This window comes from Meleagris gallopavo, chromosome 23 (genome assembly GCF_905368555.1).
Source record: "Meleagris gallopavo chromosome 23, MGAL_WU_HG_1.1, whole genome shotgun sequence".
In the NCBI taxonomy this organism is placed as follows: Eukaryota; Metazoa; Chordata; class Aves; order Galliformes; family Phasianidae; genus Meleagris; species Meleagris gallopavo.
In genome coordinates this window covers 5,002,220-5,022,724 of record NC_139426.1, presented here as the reverse complement: position 1 = coordinate 5,022,724, position 20,505 = coordinate 5,002,220, and the positions used below count along the sequence as shown (strand labels likewise).

The window sequence follows — 20,505 nt, the reverse complement described above, 5'->3', positions numbered from 1 at the left end:
ATATACATACATCTATGCATTGCTCAGTGCTGAAACATTACCTAGGTATTGGTACAGGGCTTTGCTCCTGCCTCCTGCCCAGCACACCACGCAGGGCTAGCCTGCTACCTGCCATCTGCGAGCATCAAGAGGGTCATGAAGACTCAAAGGCAGCTGAATTTCCCCCTGCTAATGTCAGATCCTGCTAGGAATTGACTTCACAGGACAAAGAAGCTGTCAGAGGAATGCTGATGCTGTATTAATGATTGGGTGCACTGACCCACCCTGCATGTCATCCTCGTTGCCAAAGGAAACACAGAGGCAACCCATAATCACCTTTCTTGCATCCATCCCACTAACACCTAATTTAAGTATATATTTGTCTGCTGATTGATCACAGGATTTTTTTCCTGGCAATTATTTCCTGCCATCGAAGGACTCCAGAATCTCCCTATTCATTTAAGCTTTTATCTGATCCTTATAATAGTGTCTGAGCAGATGCAAATTGGGTCTGCAGAGCAGATGTCTCAGTGGACTTCCCATTCTGCTTTCCCAAGAGCTGGTTCCATGCTGTAGGACTCAATCTCCCAAATCACCCCATGCTTACACAAAAGCCAAGCACGCTTCTCCCCTCTCATTTGTGACTAAGAAGGAAGAGGAAATGGCATTCCACGTGGACTTTGCTTGATGTGCATTCTCTTTTCTCTCTTCCATGATGGAAAGGTGCTTTTGGAAGACAAGAAGTTCTACCAAATGTTAGGGAGGCGTTAAAAGAACGTAGGGATGTGGCACTGGGGGACATGGCTAGTGGGCATGATGGGGGTGGGGTGGATGATCCATAGGTACTATGCGATAGAGGAGGTTCCTCGATGGGGAGAGGACCCAACGTCTTCCCATAAAAGCTGAAGCAGGATGCGGATACTTCAGATTGCTGCAATTCATTAAGGAAATGTTGGGTTTAACAGAGCTGCAGAAAGGCTGGTGCCATCGATGCGCTCAGCTGTGAAATATGCTATGGAAGCCATTTGTTTGCCAGGGGCCTAGAGATCTGCTTCCTATTATCATAACACAACTTTACTGGAGGCAAATCCCTTGGATCACGGTTTTCTCAGCTCCCCCTTCCCAATGGGATTCCTGCAGGCTTGCACTGGGATAACTGGGATGTGTCAACGTAGGGCTTTGGATCTCAGCTTGGTTTCACTGCCTTGAGCTGAAGTGATGCAATTCTCCACCCAAGACACTTTATGACCTGGCCTGGCTCTGGTTTTGGGGTCCCCAGACAGCTCACTGAGACACACAGAACCCAGGATGGGGATATGTCTTCCTGCACTATCACAGGGGAAATGGTGACATGGTTTAGTGGCCATGGTGGCGGTGGTCGGTCTAAACGATCTTGGCAGTCTTCTCCAATTGGGAACAACTGTAGTAACGATTCAGGAATTCTTACTGCAAGCAGAGATAGGTTGAGCAGATGAGAAAATAATGTAAAGGCCATTTTGTGTCTGGTGGAAGTGACACACAAGCAGATAAAGAGCCATCAGCAGAATTTACATAAGCCCGTACAATCTCAGAGGTCATCATTCTGGAGGACGACACGTAGAAATTCGTTTTTATTAAATTCCGGCTGATTGTTTAATTGGAAGAGAAAGGATTTAATTGAATCATGCCAAAGGGCCGTATTAGATTACGGTCGTTCCTAACACAAAAGGCTTCCCCCATTTAGTTAGACCGGTTCCTTTGCACGCTCTATCTATCAAACTTACAAAGGTAATCTGAAGGGTTTGGGAGGCCTGAATGGTACACATGTGCTACCCAACCCTTTTCCATCTCCCACACTGCTCATATTCCCTTTACTCAACAACTTGGTGAGGCGCTGCACAGGTTGCCAGAGAGGTGGTGCAGACACCCAAGGTCAGGGAATGGGGCTCTGATGGAGCTCTGATGGCTCAGTGCAGGGGGTGGACCTGACGATCTTTAGGGACCCTTCCAACACCAACCATCCCGTGACATCCCGTGTTGCTGCAATGAGAGCAAGCAGGATGGGCAGCATTTTCAAGCCTTCCTCCATCCCTATTCATGCCATCCATATATTCTTGAGAAGCAGCCTGCTGGAATGTGATGCTCTTACAGGAGGCTGGCCAAAACTGGTAGGTTTCTCAGCTTTTCCAGCGTACCTTTGCAGAAAGATGCTCCCATTTTCCATGGGGCTGCAGGCACCAATCCCAACCCCTCCATGCCACCCGGGACTGCCATCCCCTGGGGCCACATTTGCTGGAAAAGCAAAGCAATTTGAGGAAATAAAGTTTCTAATTTGGGCTATTTAATTAGTCTTTCATTTAATATGACTAGGAGAAAGGGAATGAATTTGTTTCTCAATGCTTCACTTCATCCTGATTTTGAGGATTTAAACCTTCTGAGCAGGAGCCGTGAGCTCGGGATCCCCCATTCTGCACAGGAGGAACCCCATCTGCTTGGAGATCCACATCAGCTTTAGGGCCCAGCTGTTTCCCAGCACGGATGGGCATGGGGGAGCACGCAGGGTTTTCTCCCTGCCCGTTGCAGCCCAATTAACAGAAGCACTAATTAGCACTGCAGGTTGCCCTGGCCGCACTGCAGTGCTCCCTGCACCTGCGGAGACACCCGGGGGGAGAGGAGGAGGGGGGGGGGGGGGGGATGTGGGCACAGCAGAAATGCAGCAGCTGCTGCAGCACTGCATCTTCTTGCAACCCCCCCAACCAAAACCAAAAACCCCTCCTCACACTCCTGTCCCACGGCAGGGGGGAGGGCTGCAGGTAGGGGATATTCCCCCCCACACACACCCCTTGCACAGCCCCCTTCTATCTCTCACCCTCCCCCCACCCCACCTGCACAACCCCATTTCCCCCTCGCAGCCCCTTTGCCCAATTCCATTCCTTTTTTGCACCCGCTCTCCCCCCACTTTGCACAAACCTGGTCACTCCTGCATCACTTTCCACCCCCCCATTGCACAGCCCCCTTCCCTTGTGCATTCCTATACATCCGTGTTGCCCTTTGCAACCCCTATAACAGAACTCCCCCTGCAGCCCTACTCCCCCCCCAGCCCCTGCCTTGCCCAGCCCCATTCCATTCTGCACCCCCTTGCAGATTCCCATTTACAGCCCCATTCCCTTTTGCCTTCCCCATTATTCTGTCCCCCCCCCACGCAGCTTTATTCCCTTTAACACCCTCCTTGCAGAGTCCCCCGTTGCACTGACCCCCCTTTGCACAACCCCCAGCCTGATTCCCTATTACACCCCCCTTTCAGAGTCCCACTCCCCTAAAACCTTCCATTTGCAAAGCCCCATTCCTTTTGCATCACCCCCTGCAAAGCCCCATTTCCATCCACGTCCCCCTCTTTGCAAAGCCTCATTCCCTTTTGCACCCCCCTTTGCAAAGCCCCATTTCCATCTGCACCCCCCCTTTGCAAACCCTCATTCCCTTCTACACATGCCTTTGCAAAGCCTCATTCCTTATGCACCCCCTCTTTGCAAAGTCCCTTGCCCTTTTGCACCTCCCTTAGCAAAACCCCATATCCATTTGCACCCCCCTTTACAAAGCCCTATTGCCATCTGCACCCCCCCTTTGCAAACCCTTATTCCCTTCTGGACTTGCCTTTGCAAAACCTCATTCCTTATACACCCCCTCTCTGCAAAGTCCTATTCCCTTTTGCACCCCCTCTGCAAAACCCCATATCCATTTGCACCCCCTTTTGCAAACCTCCTTCCCTTCTGCATTGTCCCTTTGCAAACCCCCATTTCCATCCACACCCCAATTTTCAAACCTCCATTCCCTTCTGCATTGTCCCTTTGCCAAACCCCATTTCCATCCACACCCCCTCTCTGCAAACCCCCATTCCCTTCCACACCCCCTTTGCAAAACCTCATTCCTTTACTCACTCCCTCTTTGCAAAGCCCCGTTTCCTTTCGTATTCCCCTCCTGCAAAGCCCCATTCCCTTTTTCACCCCCCTCGCTTTTTACACACCCCCAATCCCTTCTGACCCCCCCCTTTCCAAACCCCAACTCCTCCATCCCCACTCCCCCTCTCTCCCCGCCCCCTCCCCGCCCCAATCCCCTCCCACCCCCTTACCCCCCCCACACCCCCACTCACCTCTCTCCTCCTCTTCCTCCCTCCCCCCCCTTAACCCCCCCCTCAGGCCAAAATCCTGCACATGATGGACGACAACAGGCAGCTGGCGCTGCGCATCGACGGCGCGCTGCAGGCGGCGGGCCAGGAGGTGACGGCGCTGCGCGCGGAGCTGGCGGCCACCGGGCGCCGCCTGGCCGAGCTGGGCAGCGAGCCGCCCATGGAGCACGGCCCGCAAGGTGGGCAACGCTTTGTTTTTTGCTTTTTTTCTCTCTTTTCTTTCGCGGTCTTTCGAGCCGGCTCTCCTTTCCCCGCGCTGTTTGCTTTACCTGCTTGCTTCCTGCTCGCCTTCCTTTCCCTTCCCCAACCGGTTTCGTAATTTGGGAAGTCGGCGCAGCCATCTTCTCCTCTTCGGAGCGGCGGAACGGCGGCGGCGCTCGCTGCGGGGCAGGGGGCGGGGGGCTGCGGGGCGGGGGGGACCTGCGGGCTCAGCTGGGACACCCCCCCATTCGCGGTCGGTGTGTGCGGTCCGCCCCCGTACCGCCTTGCGTGGCCCCCGTGTGCCACCCCGTGCAGCCCCCCCGTGCCACCCGTATGCGCCAACCCCCCCTCCGTGCCCTCCTATGCAGCCTCTCTACCGCCCTGTCCAGCCCCCCTGTGCCACTCTGCGCGGTCCCCCCCTCCTCCCCATGCCCACATACAGCCCCTCCGTAGCACCCTGCACAAACCTCCCCTGCATCCCATCCTCTTTTCCCCCCTCCCCCCCCCGAGCCACCCTATGCAGCCTCCTGCATGCCGCTCTGCATGATCCCCCCCCAGGCCACCCTATACAGCCACCCCATACACAGCTATCTGCACTCCAATCCTATGCAGCCCCCCTCTGTGCCGCCCTACACACCCCCCACGTGCCACCCCATACAGCCTCCTGCGTGCCACCCACCCCATACACCCCCCTGCATGCCACCCTATGCAGCACCCCATGCCATTCTACAGAGCCCCTATGGTATGCTGCACAACACCCTGTGCCATCCTGCATACCCCCCCCCCAGAGTTATGGGCACACAGCCCAGGCCAGGCTGGCAATGGGGTGCAGGGAGTTGGTGCTGTGGGTTTGCGCTGAGCTTTGCAACCCGAGAGGAGTGTGTGTGTGTGGGGGGGGGGGGGGAGGTGGACTTGCTTCTGCATTGCTCTGGCTGAAATTCAGTGCTTTCTGCTCAGCCAGGCACTCGCTGTTAGCTTAAAGGATCTGAATGCAAATAGATCTGTAAATTTCCCCAGATCATCACGGGCTTGTGCCATAATTCACCCTGAGCAGCCACGGTGTTGGGGCATGCATGGTGCGAGCCCTCCCCTTGCACCTCTGTGCCACCCATGGCACTGTGTCTTGTTTCCCTGTTACTTATTTACTGCTGTTGTCCCTGGAATGGGGCTGTGTGTTGCTGGGTGGTTCGGTTTTGGGGTCTCTTGGGGCTGTTGTAAGGCAGCATCGCCGCTGCACCCCTACCTCTGTGCCCCACTGTGCACGGTGTCAATGCAGATGGATTGTGAAGGATTAATTGGTGCGTTTGTTCCAGCCAACCTGTTGGGTTTTGCTGTAGGACGGATGGATCCCACCTGCTAAACATCAGCGGGGTCCGTTCCCCATCGTGGCCGTGTGGAGGGCTGAGAATGCACCCAGTGCTGTGGGGTTGGGTTGGTTCTGCACTCAGGATGGGTGTATGGGTTGATGTGTTGATGGTTGGACGTGGTGATCTTGGAGGTCTTTTCAACCTTACGATTTTATGGTTCTGTGAAACGTGCATCTCTGAACGGCTCTTAGAAGTAGGAGGATCAGCAGAAGTCCTGTGGGAGGGCATGGAGCTGGGAATGGGCTGGGCAGCCACCAGCCTGTAGGTTGCAAGGGTGAATTTGGGGTTTGAAGGCGCTCGGTGGTGTGGTCCCCAGGTCTCATTGGCCATATGGGTGCTGTGGACCCGTCCGAAGCTCTGTGAGCCTAGGTCGGTTCATGCCTGGCTCGGTAATTAACGCTGCCTTTGTGAAGTGTGTTATTCATTTAATTAGGGTGCAGCTCAAGACAGCTCGAGGTAATAACTCTGCCCTTTTTGTGTGCACTGAGAAATCTCCGTGCTGCAGCGTGCTATTTCTTGCGGTGAGGTGCCCTTCAAGGGCATTTTACTGTAATTTAAACCAAAACTGAAGGAATTCAGCAGGGTGAGAGCAGGGCTGGACGGTGGGTGTGCATACGGAGGCAGAAGTGGAATTTGTATGTTGTCCCAGTCCTTTGTGTGAGCGTTCATTGCAGAACGGTTGGGTTGGAAGGGATCTCGAAGACCATCCAGTTCCAACTGCTGCCATTGGAATCAGGTACATCAGGTTGCCCATGACCCCATCTGACCTGAACCGGGTTGGATGACACCCAAGATCAGGCTGGATGGAGCTCTGAGCACTGATGGAGCTGTGGGTGTCCCTGCTCACTGCAGGGAGTTGGATCTGATGGCCTTTAGGGTCCCTTCCAACTCAAACCATGCGCTGAGCCAGGTGGTCAGCCCATCTCACCCAGTGCTTTTGCTGCCGTCTCCTCCCGGCGTTAAACGTAAAACACCTTAATTAATTAATGTTGGCAAAGTGCTTGAAGATGTAAAGCACAATCAGTAGCTAAGTGTTATTAATAAGACCTCGCTCAGCGTTCAGCTCATCTTGCTTCGAAGCATCAGTACCACATGGTGCTTTGCACCGGTGGGGATGTGCATGAGTAAATTCACCACTCATCTTCCCCACTGTTTGTTCTTCCAGAGCTTGTGAGCTGATGTTGCAAAGGAACCTGAGGAACTCAGATATCACAATCCAGTCGGATGTTGGAGCAGTTATGCACCACGTGTATTGCAAGCTCAAGGTCTTGCTGCGCTATTACTGTTACAGTGGCGTGCCCTGGGAAATCAGTGTGTGCGTAGTAATATCCACGTGGTTGCATTAGATTCCAGCTGGCTGCAGCCAGCACTTCAGGTCCCCGTCACATCTCAGCTTTTGATGTTAATTTGAAGTATCTTTATGTATCTGCAGCTTTCCTATTCATAAGCCTCATTTGGCGTGGTTAGTCTAAGTTTTAGGATGGTGATAAATGATGATTCCTTCCTGTCCTGCAGCACTGAGCGGGGCTGTGGCTCGAAGTGAGGCACCAAACTTCAGCTTGAGCACGGCACACAGCAATGCTTCCGTCTGCAGCTTGTTAAAATTCAATTCTCGTAATTCCTTGTTGACAGTGACGTGTGAGATAAAGAGAATTGGAGGCTGACGCAGCAGCTTGCACAACCAGGGCGTGCGAAACCCCCGGTGAATTGGCCATCCTGGTGGATCGAGTCCTTGTGATGACTTCTGTTTGCAAAAGTTACCGGTGTCGTGGAAAAGGGAAGGGAAAAACTCATCTCCACCCCCCCCCCATCTGGCTGAGGGTTGTGGTTTGGGGATGTGGTTTAGCCGTGGGGCAGTGAGCACGTGATGGAGCTGTCGGTGTCCCTGTTTGGTGTAGGGGAGTTGGACCCTTCATGGCCATCTGGTCCCATCCGACTCAGATGATTCTATGATTCAGGTTTTCCTTTTTGCAACAGTAAGCAGAATGCGGGGAGCTGGCGCTGCTGATGACAAGTAGATTTCTGCAGAGATGCAACAGGATCGTGCCTCTTCTGCAGGCACAGCGAGGCCACGGGCGGTGTTTGGGTTTTGTAACCCAGCCTCTGTTTTCATTTGCCTTTTATTTCTTATACAAACATGGCTTTTGCAGAAGGGGCCGTACCTTTGTGCTCTTAAAACACCATTGTAAAGCCGTGTGACAGCTGCATGAGTAGGGACGTTTGAAAGAAAAAAAGATAAACTCACAAACCACCTCATCTTTGGATGTTCAGAAAATGAAAGTTATTTTCTTTTGCTTTGACTGCTCTCTTGTTTATTTGTCCAGCACGCAGAGGTACCTTGCAGCACCCATATCTGCCCTTCTTACAGCTGAAACCCACAATGTAGTTTCCTGAGCTTGGGATAAAGGGTTATCATGCACAAACAGCACGTTGACAAATCGCTTGGCCACCCTACAGCAGGAGGGTTGTCCAGTCCTGTATGCACACCACTGAAGCACCGAGATCATGGAACCATTAAAGATTGGGAAAGACCTCTGAAATTGTCCAGTCCAACTGCTTACCACCACCATTGCTCATTAAACCATGTCCCCAAGGACCACATCTGCGTGATGGCGATAGCTGAGCGCAGGCAGAACACCCAAATGCTGGAGCTACAGCCTATTATTTTTAAACAAATTGTCCATCGTGTCCTCCCTTTGAAGCTAACTTGGAGAACTGCGTTGGGGTTGCTGTTGGCCATCGCTGGTGGACAGAGTGGGAAGACCCACTGGGTCTTGATTAGCACCACAGAAGCATTGCAATGCTTTTCAAAGCTGCATTAAATGGACCCAGTGGAGGAGTAGTCTCTGCCCTCCCATCATAAAGCAGTGTTTGTTGTATGTTGTTGTTTTTTTTTCCAAAAGACATCTCAGATCGCTGTAAGATATTATTGCAGATCGAAATTTGCTGTAGGCATACAGGTCCTGGAAGCGTGTGCCTGTTTTCTGAGGAGATGTGCTATGTTTGGGGTGGAAAGCAGAGCAAATTGATTTGAGGAAGAGATTTGAGGAATTGAACTTTGATGTCTGGGTTTAGGCAGTCTAGACGCTCTTTCAAGCTGCAGAAAGGGGAAAAAGATTCTCTCAGAAGAAACTTGGAGATGGCTGTGAAGGCTTTAGTAGGATATGCTCAGATTTCCAGGAGGAAAAAAACTCCAAATTCAGCTGTACTTGGAATTTTAAGTAGTGTCAGCCCCGCTGAGCCCATTGGGGTGGGGGTGGGGGCATCTGTAGGGCCTCCATGGAGGGGTCTGTAGAACTCCATGGGGGGAGAGGGGGTCTGTAGGGCCTCCATGGGAGAGGGGTGCTCTGTAGGGTCTCCATGGAGGGGTCTGTAGACCTCCATTGGGGAGGGGGGGTCTGTAGACCTCCATTGGGGAGGGGGGTCTGTAGGGCCTCCACGGAGGGGTCTGTAGGGCCTCCACGGAGGGGTCTGTAGGGCCTCCACGGAGGGGTCTGTAGGCCTCCATGAGTCTTCCCCTCAGCCTCCTCTTCTCTGGGCCAAACAAACCAAACCGGTTTGAATGCCTTGTAGTTTCCTCACAGGCTTTTTTTCGTTTCAGTGAGATCGTGTGTTATCTCGGGCTGAGATTTGGGGAGATTTATACAATGCTGCTGTGGTTTGAGGACTGGGGTGCCATGTTGTACCTCCACGTTGTGCCTGCCGCGCCTGGTGCTGCACCTTGCTGTGTTTGTGGTTGTTTTCTACCCGTTTCTGTTGAGAGGCAGAAACAACAACGGCAAAAAAACGAAAAGAAAAGAAAAAAGCCTGGATAAAAAGGTCTTGAGATCTTTGCCTGTTAATTAGTCCAACAATAATGTGATAGTGATCACAGTGCAGGATTAAAAACCCATATGCAGATAAGGCTTTAACTCTACTTGTTGGCGGCAGTAACCTGTCCTGATAGCATCGATGAGTAGAGCTGGCGGTGTGTCAACGACAGCCCATCCATAGTGGGACATCACACCTCTGACCTCGTCACCACGCTCAGCCATGGCACCAACGTGTTGTTCAGCATTGCCTGGGAACCGACCAAGTCCCAGGGGGGTGGTGGGGTCACCATCTCTGGAGGGGTTCAATGTGAAGATGTGGCACTGGGGGATGTGGGCAGTGGGCGCCGTGGGATGAGTTGGGCTGGGTCAGCTTAGTGGTCTCTTCCAAAATTAATGATTTCTATGCTTCTATGAAAATCCCCAGTGCTGGGATGTCTTCTTTTGCTGTTGGTGGCCACAAGCTCTTCTCACACCAAGTATTTTTGGGGAGAAGAGTGGGTTTGGCTGCAGGTGATGGCATGAAGCCCTTAAGCACACACTGCTTCCCTTGGGCCGTGCTTCCAGCCTATCTTGAATTTCTTTAAGTGTGTGTATGCAGTTCAGAGGGTAATACCATCAATTAGACCAACAAGAAAGACTAATAAAAACCAATAACCCTCTGTAGTGTGCTGGGTTTATCCCTGATTAGCGGGGCTGCTCTGATCTCATCGTAAATCTGTGTACGTCGTTAAGACAGAAGTATTAAATTGGTAATTAACGTTGCCAAAAAGTTATCAATCGTGCTTTCTGTTGGAGAAGAGTTGGAAATGGTGGAGAGAATAAAGCAGCATTGAGTGGAGATAAAGTTGAAGTGTGACGACCGCCCTTTATTCCAGTGTGTTGGGGAAGAAATGTGGGGAGTGCGTCCTGAGCAAAGCAGATCCCACAGATCCTGGTACAGATGCTCATGCTCAAGCTGGATGAATATTGCCCTCAGCCACACGCAGCCATATTTTTTCCCAAATTTTATCCCAAACTTTCCTTGGTGAGGCAGCAGAAAGCGTATCTTAAGTTGCAGATGCATTTCATCATGATAAAGGGGGGAGAGCTGGCGTGCAGGGAAATTGCATTATTCATGGCGCGTTGCTGCGGGCTCTGTCGGAAGCATCCGTGCAGCTCGGTGCTCAGCTCTGTGCAGCTCAGTGCTCAGCTCTGTGCACCCAATGCCCGTGCAGCAGAGCAGAGCCCACACCGTCCCAACCTGCTGGGATCTGCCTGCGGCGGGTGCTTCCCTTCCTGCCTGCTTAGCCAGGCAAGCAGCAACCTGCTGCGCTCCCTAGTTTGCTTCATAGAAATGATGGCGAGCCAGGGAGATTTTCTTTATTTTATTTTATTTCTGTAGTGGAGAGTGGCAGCACGGATAAGGAAAGTTTTGCTCTTTGTGCAGGTTGCGCTAGAATTTCATCCCTGTTGACTTCCAGCTGTAAAGCGAGCACTCCCCACGTTGCAGCCTGTTGCACAGCCAGCTCTTGGTGCAAATGACACCAAAAGCAGCCATTGCCCACCTGCTCCCAGCCGTCATGCAGTTGGGCACCAGCATCCTCCTTGCTCACGGCCAAGAAGCTCTCAAGGCGCTGTTGGTTGGTTGGGAATGCTGATTGCAAGGCTTGTCCCAACTGGTTGGAGCAAAGGGATGGGCTCTTCCCAGGACTTTTTTTTGATGGTGCAGGAGGAGGGGAGCAGGTCTGGGCTCTCCCACCAGCTGGAGGCTGCGCTCTGGCTGTGCTGCTTGGGGCGGGCGATCCCACCCATCGTGCTAATCCTAATTAAGGGCTGCGTTGGGTGAAAGCTGCCGTGCTTGCGTCACATGTCTGCCAGCAGTCTTTTCTCAAGGGTGTTCCCAGCGCTGCTCGTTGCCCCATGACCTGCACCTAGAGGCACTTCTCCCCTGTGCAGGTATGGGGGTGCCAGCACATCCATTGGGCTCATGGGTCAGCTTGTTTTCTCAGATAAGAGCAATAGGACAGGAGGTGATGGCTGTGCCAGGGAAGGTTCAGGTTGGATATTAGGAAGAATTTCTTCTCGGAAGGAGTGGTAATGCATTGGCATGGGATCACCATCCCTTCATTGTGGAGATGTGGCATTGAGGGACGTGGTCACTGAGCATGGTGGAGGTGGGTTGGAGTTGGACTTGGTAATCTTAGAGCTCTTTTCTAATTGTAACGATTCTATGATTCCCAGGGCTCTGTAGAGCTGGAGCCCATGTCCAGGATCTTAGTGGTTGGCGATCAACTCAACGGCTCTTTGGTGTGGAGCTGCTTCTGGCTTCCAAGCTCCAAATGCTCCCAGCTGGATGAACCCCAAATACCTGTTCACCCTTTCATTAGCAATTAAACAAGCTCTCCTGCACCCTTAGGAGCATTCTGCTCACTGCCTGCTGACCAAAAGGAGCATGGAGTTTTACATAGGTGGAAGATCCCCATGCAACACAACTGCTTGCAGAAAAAGGTTTTCTTTTTGTCAGATGGCCAAATCCAGAGACACTGCCAGGATACTTAGCAGCCTTCACCATTTGGGGTCTCCCTCTTCATCCTTCACCGTTTGGGGTCTCCATCCTTGTCTCACCGTTTGGGGTCTCCATCCTTGTCTCACCGTTTGGGGTCTCCATCCTCCACCATTTGGGGTCTCCATCCTCCACCATTTGGGGTCTCCATCCTCATCCTTCACCGTTTGAGGTGTCTGTCCTACTTTTAAAGTAAATCAGTGCAATGGAGGATGATTGCATCTGACCGTCCCCACCTAGAATGCCGTGTTTGTGTTTCAGTGCGTCTCATCTCTTGGCTCCACATCCAGCTCCTCTGGGGCAGCACAGACCCAGGCAGTGTTACTGAGCACAATGGGACATCTGATGTGTCAGCACTATCAGTGCTGTGGTTGAAGGGAAAAGCACCACGTTGATGAAGTTCATGATGAACTTCATGATGAATCCCATGATGTACTTGGTGCTGCAGTGGGCTTCGCCTCTGCCCATGCGTCGCCTCCTCCCCTCCTTTGCTTTGTTTGCATTCCTAATCATATCCAGCTGAAACTGTTAAAAGTGAGCTCAGACAGAAAATATTTGTGTGGAAAATGTTAACACATTTTTGGGAGGTGGAAAACTTTTTTTAAAGGGAGAGTGGGTTTCTCTGGGTGTTCTGTTGGCATCTGTTGCGCCGTGGCCATGTTGGAGGCAGGTTGCTCTGTGTCCCAAATTGAGAACACAGGGTTAGAAACGTGGAGCCGAGCTAAGTACAATTAATTCTGGATGCTAAGTGAATTAATTTGCCCTTCTCTTAACCTCCAATCCACACCAATAGCACTCAGGTTATTAAAAGGATGTATTAAAAGGAAGTGTTTTGTCGGCTCCTTATCTTTCTTGCTGGTCGGAAGAAGGATGTTGTTTTAAAGATCAGTTGCTGTTGTTACGGTCATGTTATGCCATCTTGAAGACTCAAAATGTTTTGGATTTCTCTCATTTATTTTGAAAACATTTTGCAACTGATAATTTCTTTTATCTGCAACAACTTCGTTTCCAACTTGGCTTGGGTGCAGCTGGGAGCACGTGCTGAGAATGCGTCCTGCATTGGGAAAAGGAGCAATTTCTTCTTCAAAAGAGCAGTGATGTGCTGGAACACATCAGAGGGGTGGTGGGGTCAGCAACCCTGGAGGTGTTCAATGTGGAGATGTGGCACTGGAGGATGTGGTCAGTGGGCATGGTGGGATGGGTTGGAATTGGATTGGACTTAGAGGTTCTTTTCCAACCTGAATGATTCTATGATTCTACCACACAATTAGCAGACATGGTAGTGATGGGTTGAGGTTGGGCTGGATGGTCTTAGAGGCCTTTTCCAGCATTATTGACTCTGTGAGTCTGTGACATGGTTAATGGTCATGGTGGGATGGTTTGGGCTTGGACTGAATGATCTCAGAGGTCTTTTCCAGTGTTACTGACATGATTCTATGACGTTGTTAGTGGTCATGGTGGGGTTGGCTGGACGGTTGGACTTGATGGTTGTAGTGGTCTTTTCCAACCTTCACGATTTTATGGTTCTCTGATCCATCACACTGCTATCACAACAGCAGCATGCCCCATCTCCTCCACCTGAGCTGCTGCAGGTGCCCATGGGTGCTGCTGTTGGGTGCAGCATGGGACGGCAATGCTTGATCCGACACCTTCAATGTCGGAGGCAATCAGCTGTTATTTTGTAGAAATTAATCATACGTTCAGATCACACTTGCAGAGTTGTGGGAGTTGGTGTTTTTTTGGCTTTTTTTTTTTTTCCCTGTTGTTTTACTAATTGCAATTGTTTCCCATCCTCTGATCTATTTTACTTTGTAATAAGGCATAAAATTCATTATTTAAGTGGCAGCGTTGTGATAATTAGATGAGTTATTTTTGGCGGGGATGATTAGTTGGTAAGTACAGATTGATGGCTGGAGCTGTGCCGTGCTCCCCTGATATTTTGGCTCTGGGGAGGTGCACGGTGCTTGTGCCATGCTCACAACCTGCTCCTTGCAGGAGCTGGTGGCATATTGCACCGAGAGACCGAAATAAGTTGGGTCTGGTGTCTTTATACTGCAATGTGTGCAATGGGTCCTCATCCCAAATTCACTGCTGGGGACGTCGCAGGAGCTGGCTGTGTCCTGGAAAAGCTTTGTCCCTTTGCAGACATAAAGCCACATTGTTTTTGTCCCTGGAGTTCATTGCAGCACATGGGACAATGAAAGCTTTGTCCCTGCTGCCCAGGGACGCTTTCTCCTCTCCCCCCCCCCACCCCCTGTGCCTGGCTTGTTGCTCTTTATTTGCACTGCAGAAGCTGTTTGCAGGATTAAGGCTTTTTTAGCTCGTTTGCAGACTGCTTAACGAAGGGCGTGGGTTGAATGCAGAGGTCTGCGGGGCGAGACGCCCAGCGTTCTCTGTCCCAAGCAACCAGGCCAAGGAAAACAGCTCACACACATGTAATTAAGGATGTGTTTTTGGAGTCTGAGCCCTCTGCCTTCTCCAAGATGATCAGAACTGTGCTGCTGGGTGAGTTTACCTGGAGCCGAGCCACCACATTATTCAAGAGCAGAACTCTGGAAAGAAGGGGGAAAGCAGAATCTTTTGTGTCCCTTGGTCACCCCTTCCCAATGAGCATGGGGCTGTGCAGTGCTGCTCTTATTGCCTGATTGTGGCTTTAGAGAACCATAGGATGGTTGGGTTGGAAGAGTCATTGAAAATCGTAGAACCACAGGACAGCTTGTGTTGGGAGGGACCTCCAAGATTACAGAACCATAGGATGGTTGGGTTGGAAGGGGCCTTAAAGATCACAGAACCATGGGATGGTTGGGTTGGAAGGGACCTTAAAAAAAAAAAACCAAAAACATCCAATTCCAGCCCAATGCCATGCGTTGGTTGCCAACCATGGGTTTGATTCTACCCAGAGGTGAAGCCTTGGGATGCTCTCTGCAGTGGTGCCCAGGGCTTAACCCATCGCTTGCCATATGGGGATCTGTCTGCAGGCAGTGGGATGGGCTTCAGAAGTAAGTTTGCAGACTGCAGTAAAAGCAGTGCAAGAAAAGGATCTAAGGAAGTAAAACCAGTGATGTTGGGCTGTGTTCCCAGTTTCTCCAAGATTTTTGAATCTGTTGGATTGGGTTATGGAAATGCATCAGGACTCAGCAGCTGGGAGGAGGATATATAGGGAGCCAAGAATACCCTCTATCCATCCATCCATCCTCCTTCCATCACAGCCTGGGATTTCCAGCCGCTTTTCACCCAAATTGCAGTGTTGGGATAACAAGAAACGGCGTGTTTTACAAGAAATGGACTGTGCTTTATGCACGATCTCACCACTAAAGAGGGGTCAGAGTGTAAGGCAGTCGAGTGCTGCGTTGCCCTGGTATGTTTGCCACGGGATAATGGAAAATTCCTGCGAGGAGCCTGCTTGATCTGGGGCCAGAGGAAACAGGATGAAGCCTATTGCCCTGCGGAGCGATAGAGGAGCACACAGAGCACCTTCCGGTGCCTGCTGCCAGTGTTTTTATGGGCTTGAGATTTACGTTTTAAGAAGAAAAGTAAATGCGCTTGAGGTCAATCTGTGATCTTGCCAGGCTTCTTGGGTCCTGTTTGTGCCATTCCTTCGTAGAATCATAGAATGGCCTGGGTTGCAAAGGACCACAATGATCATCTGGTCCCAACCCCCTGCTGTGTGCAGGTCACCAACCAGCAGCCCAGGCTGCCCAGAGCCACATCCAGCCTGGCCTTGGATGCCTGCAGGGATGGGGCATCCACAGCCTCCTTGGGCAGCCTGTTCTACTGCCTCACCACCCTTGTATGGTTTTGAAGGAGTGCATGCATTTGGTGAGTTGGTGGATGGACCGGGTGATCTTAGTGCTCTTTTCCAACCTTAAGGATTCTGTGTGCAAAGGCAGTGATAGCTTTGCTCCTGGGTTCCCAGGGTGATGGGAGTATTTGTGGCAGTGTAGATCCCCTGTGGTTTGTCTCCTGACCCATAACCCAGCCTTTGGATTCCAACAGTGCCCCGTAGGATTCCTTCTCCCTACAGCTTTTTTAATAAGGGAACTGTGCTTTGGCAAAGCTCTACGCCCAAGGCACTGAGCACCTCCAAATCCCTTTCCTCCTCCAGCAGTGCGTAATGCCCTCATTCCAGATCCATGACAATCCTATGGATGTCCCCCTCATTGTCACCCTTGTTACATTTTCCCCTCTCACTTACCTTTCATTAATTGTCTTTCGGAGCTATCTGATGACTTTTATTTCCAGAGGATAAGCCTGTTAGAGGTAATCTGGTTTGCTGAATTTCCCTTCCTCCAGGCGATCTCCCTAATAGCTGCCTCGGAGGATTTCATCTTGTTTGGTAGCAGGATGCAATTTTGTGTAAATATTCTGTTTCTTCATGGCCTTTTTGCTGATTAAGGTCTGCTCTTTCTCTGAAATAAACTGTCACATAGAATACTTTTGAGAGGGGAGAGCCTCAGGGACGTGTAGTGCATGTTTGGTGCTTTGGTGTGCATTGCCCTGGCCAGGATGGTCAGGGTCCAGTGCTGATTTGCCCCAGTCCCAGTTTCCCCAGTGTCCCTAGTCCCACTCTGACTATTCCTAATGTCCCCATTGTTCCCACTGTCCTGGTGTTCCCTGTCACACTTCTTCCATTCCTAATGTTCCTGGTCCCAATCCCAGTGACCCCAGTCCCACTTCCACCATTCCCAATGCCCTCAGTGTCCCCATTGCCAATGTCCCCATTGTCCCCAGTGCCACTCCCACCATTCCCAGTGCCCTCAGTCCCAGTATCACTCAGCATCCCCAGTTCCCATGTCCCCAGTTTCACTCCTTCCATTCCTATTGCCTTCAATGTGCCCAGTCCCAGTGTCTCCAGTCTCACTCCTTCCATTTCCTTTCTCCCCAGTCCACTTGTCCCCATGAGTCCTATTCTCAGTGCATATTTTTATATTGTTTGGGACTCTTCCCCCTCTACCCCCCAAAAAAAAGGGAAGAAAAGGGAAAGAATGATAATCCTTGGATTGGATGTGCCAGGGAAGGCAGAGTAGAGAGCCTTAAGAAATCACGGGATATCCCCTTTTTTATGCCCAGTGCAAAAGAAAAAAAAATAACAGTCTGATAAACCAAACCTTTCCCCTTTGATGTGCTCTGATAAACCAAACCTTTCCCTTTTGATGTGCTCTGCAAGGATGTATGGTTTTTTCCCTGCCCAAGTCAATGCTGGATGGAGGGTCAGGAGATGACAGTTCTGCTCCTGCCCGCGAGTCGCTGAATGATCTCCAGCAATTCATTTGATCTCCCTGCGCCTCACTCTCACAAATAAGGACACTGGTAATAGCTTTCTATTGTTAAAGCTCTGGTAATAACTTTCCATTGTTAAAGCCCTTGTATAGAAAGTGCTTTATGGGAGGGAGAATAATTATTGTAATCGTTTACAGCAGAGACGCCGCAAATAAAAGTTTCTGCAGCATAGGACCCTGGTTCTTGTTGAAGGGAATTATTAGAATAATTGTGGTTGGAATGACCAATAAAACGTGAATAAGGCAACTGCTGCTATTGAATTGGTGTTTGATGGAGAGCTAGATGGCTGAGAGATAGAGCTCACAGGTAGAAGGGGCAGATTTCCATTGGAGGCTCTCTGCTTGTGGTGCACGTCGGCACCCATCGCTCCGGGGGTGTGCAGTGTGAGCAGGAGCAGCTGTGTAATGTGCAACAAGGGAAATGGGTTCCGACTAAAGGAGAGGAGAGTTAGACTGGATAGAAGGAAGAAGCTTTTTATAACGAGCGGTGAGGCACTGCACAGACTGCCCAGAGAGGTGGTGGAGAACCCGAGGTCAGGGAATGGGGCTCTGATGGAGCTGTGGGTCCCTGCTCAGTGCAGGGGTTGGACCTGATGGCCTTTAGGGGTCCCTTCCAACTCCAGCCATTCTATGAATCTGTGGTAGTGGTGCACGTGGCACTGGATGCTGCAGTTATGGGACACTGGGGTAATGGAGAGGTAGATAAGTTGGCTCTATAAATTTCTGAACCTGGCTCCCACCCCGTCCCTTATTGCCTTTAATTTACAGCTTGCTAAAAATAGGCAGTGGAGAAGGCTTGGAGCTGCTGAAACAGAGCAAGCCCGTAAATCACTTGACAGCTCATTTCCTTATAGCAAATACCTTGCTCTTATGACTATATGTTTAGATTAAGGGAGGAATAAAATGTAGCAGCCGCTGCTGATTTCAGTGGGGTTTCGTTTTTCTTAGGAAGAAATGGCATCAGTGCACAGTGTGGGATGAATCACGTTGGTGCTTCCTTCCTTTATGCACAAAGAACCCCCAGCCACTTGGCCAACAATGCCTGACCTGGGCATTCCTTCTCAGTCACTGCCATGAAGGGACCAGCCCTAGAAATTCAGACTGTGTTATTGGGACAGGCTGCCCAGGGAAGCGGTGGAATTACCATCCCTAGAGGTGTTCAAGAACCATGGAGGTGTGACACTGAGGGATGGTCAGTGGGCACAGTGGGGAGGGTGGGATTGGACTGGATGGTCTTAGGGGTCTTTTTCAGCCTTAATGATTCTATGACGTGGTTTGTGGGCATGGTGGTGATGGGTTGATGGGTGGACTGGATGATCTTGGAAGGCTTTTCCAACCTCAGACACTCTGTGATTCCACGTAGGGACATGGTTAGTGGGCATGATGGAGTGGGGGGACGATTGGACGTGATTGTCTCAGAGATCTTTCCCAGTCTGAATGGTTCTCTGATTCTTTGAAAGCTGCATATTGCAAATAAGGGTCATGAGATCAGAGCTGCAATAACAGCCTTCATTTTCACTCATGACATTTGTGTTTTCAATGGGTGAAATTAGAGCCCTGCCTTGCTGCATGCAGCTTTTGATATCAGAGCTGTGATCTATGCTTCTCATAGCAAACATTTGGGCTGGCATGAGTCTTGCTTCCCACTGTGACCATCCCTGCAACAAAATCAGAGCTACAGCTCCTGTCTCCTGAGCTGCTGCTTCCCAACCTTGATGTCTTGGCACAAAAAAATGCGATGTGACAGCCACGGATTGTATCACTGCTGTACAGTGCTGCTATCTGTCTGCACGGCACGACAACAAGAAAATTGAGTTATCAGTGTCCCAGGAGGCAGGGAATAAATTTAGGTCCTGATCTTGCATATGCTGACCCTGCAGATGAGCTGTGTTGGGTGGAGTCCATTCAGCCCTTGGCGTTCGTTCTTCATCTGCTCAGGGCAATGTATATTGCAGCACAAAGTCACATCTTGCACACACCTCATTTCTTAGGTTCTCATTGAAAGCAAGGAGCAGACTTCAAATTTAGGGTGTTTGGGGTTTGTGTGCTCTTTTGCTGCTGGGCTGGAGCAGGTGGGTTAGGATCCCCTGCAGCTTCCATCCCATTGCTGCTGGAGATGCTCTGGTCTTATAATCCATGGGGATGTGATTCTATGGTTCTATGAAACATTAAGGTTGGAAAGGTTGGTTGGACTGGATGATCTTTTAGGTCTTTTCCAACCTTGGTGATTCTATGATTCTATGAAAGGGCCTCCAAGACGACCAAGTCCAACCATCAGTCCCCTCCATGCCTACTAACCACGTTGTAGAACCATAAACTCATTAAGGTTGGGAAAGACCTCCAAGATCATCACATCAAACCATCAACCCAAACACAAGACACCAGTTCAGAACCAACCCAACCCAATCCCACAGCACTGGGTGCAGGTCCTGCTCTCAGCCCCCCCCATGGCCATAATGGTTAGGGACCAATCTCACCCTATGCTTTGATGCTACAAACTTAGGGTTGCTTTGTTCCCTCCATAACTGGAGGGGTAAAAGACCCCCAAATGGACCGTGCTGATAGCAGAGAGCTTTCTACTATGCTGAGAGCCCTGGGTTGTGAGTTCCCAACTGCTTCCAGTGCCAAAAAGGAGGATGAATAATGAGCAGCAATAGCTCCATGCAAACATTAGCATCCCGCTCGGGCTGATAACAGTGTGCTCCCTTTGAAGTGCCTTTAAACACTCTTGGTGTTGCTGGGATTCTTGTTTTCAAAAATTCTGCTAGATGCCAGTTTCTCTGTTTTCTTTTAAACTGCTTTAAATTGGTGTTTGTTGAGTTAGTTGAACTCACAGCGAGCTTCGTCTGAGCAAGAGGAGACAGCAGTGGTTGAGTCATTAATGGGAAATGAATGCGAAGCAGCCCCAAATCTGTAATCTCTGCCCCACACAAGAAAGCTCTGCTTTAAGGAGTAAATATAGGAAAAAAATCAGTTTGGCTCTAATTGCTTTGGATGCTACAGCCAGAGTGTGAGGAGACGATAAAAGCTGCAATTCAAAGCTCAGCAGCAAAGTGTTGCAAACGCAGCGCTGGGATTTGATGCTTCATGCGTGGTGCTGAGCTGAGCACGGAGCTGTGAGGACGGTGCTGCTCCTCCCAGGGGCACCTGGTGGTCGTTCACC

At 50.6% G+C, this 20,505-nt stretch overlaps 1 protein-coding gene across 2 annotated transcripts in view; it reads left to right on the top strand.

The window, feature by feature from the left end:
• Nucleotides 1-20,505, top strand: part of KAZN (kazrin, periplakin interacting protein) — a 146,207-nt gene that overhangs the window by 89,996 nt on the left and 35,706 nt on the right. For both annotated transcript variants that reach the window (XM_085242096.1, XM_085242095.1), the window contains exon 3: nucleotides 4,152-4,320. In XM_085242096.1, coding sequence (XP_085098222.1) covers nucleotides 4,152-4,320 — 169 coding nt within the window. The remainder of the gene's footprint in view (nucleotides 1-4,151; nucleotides 4,321-20,505) is intronic.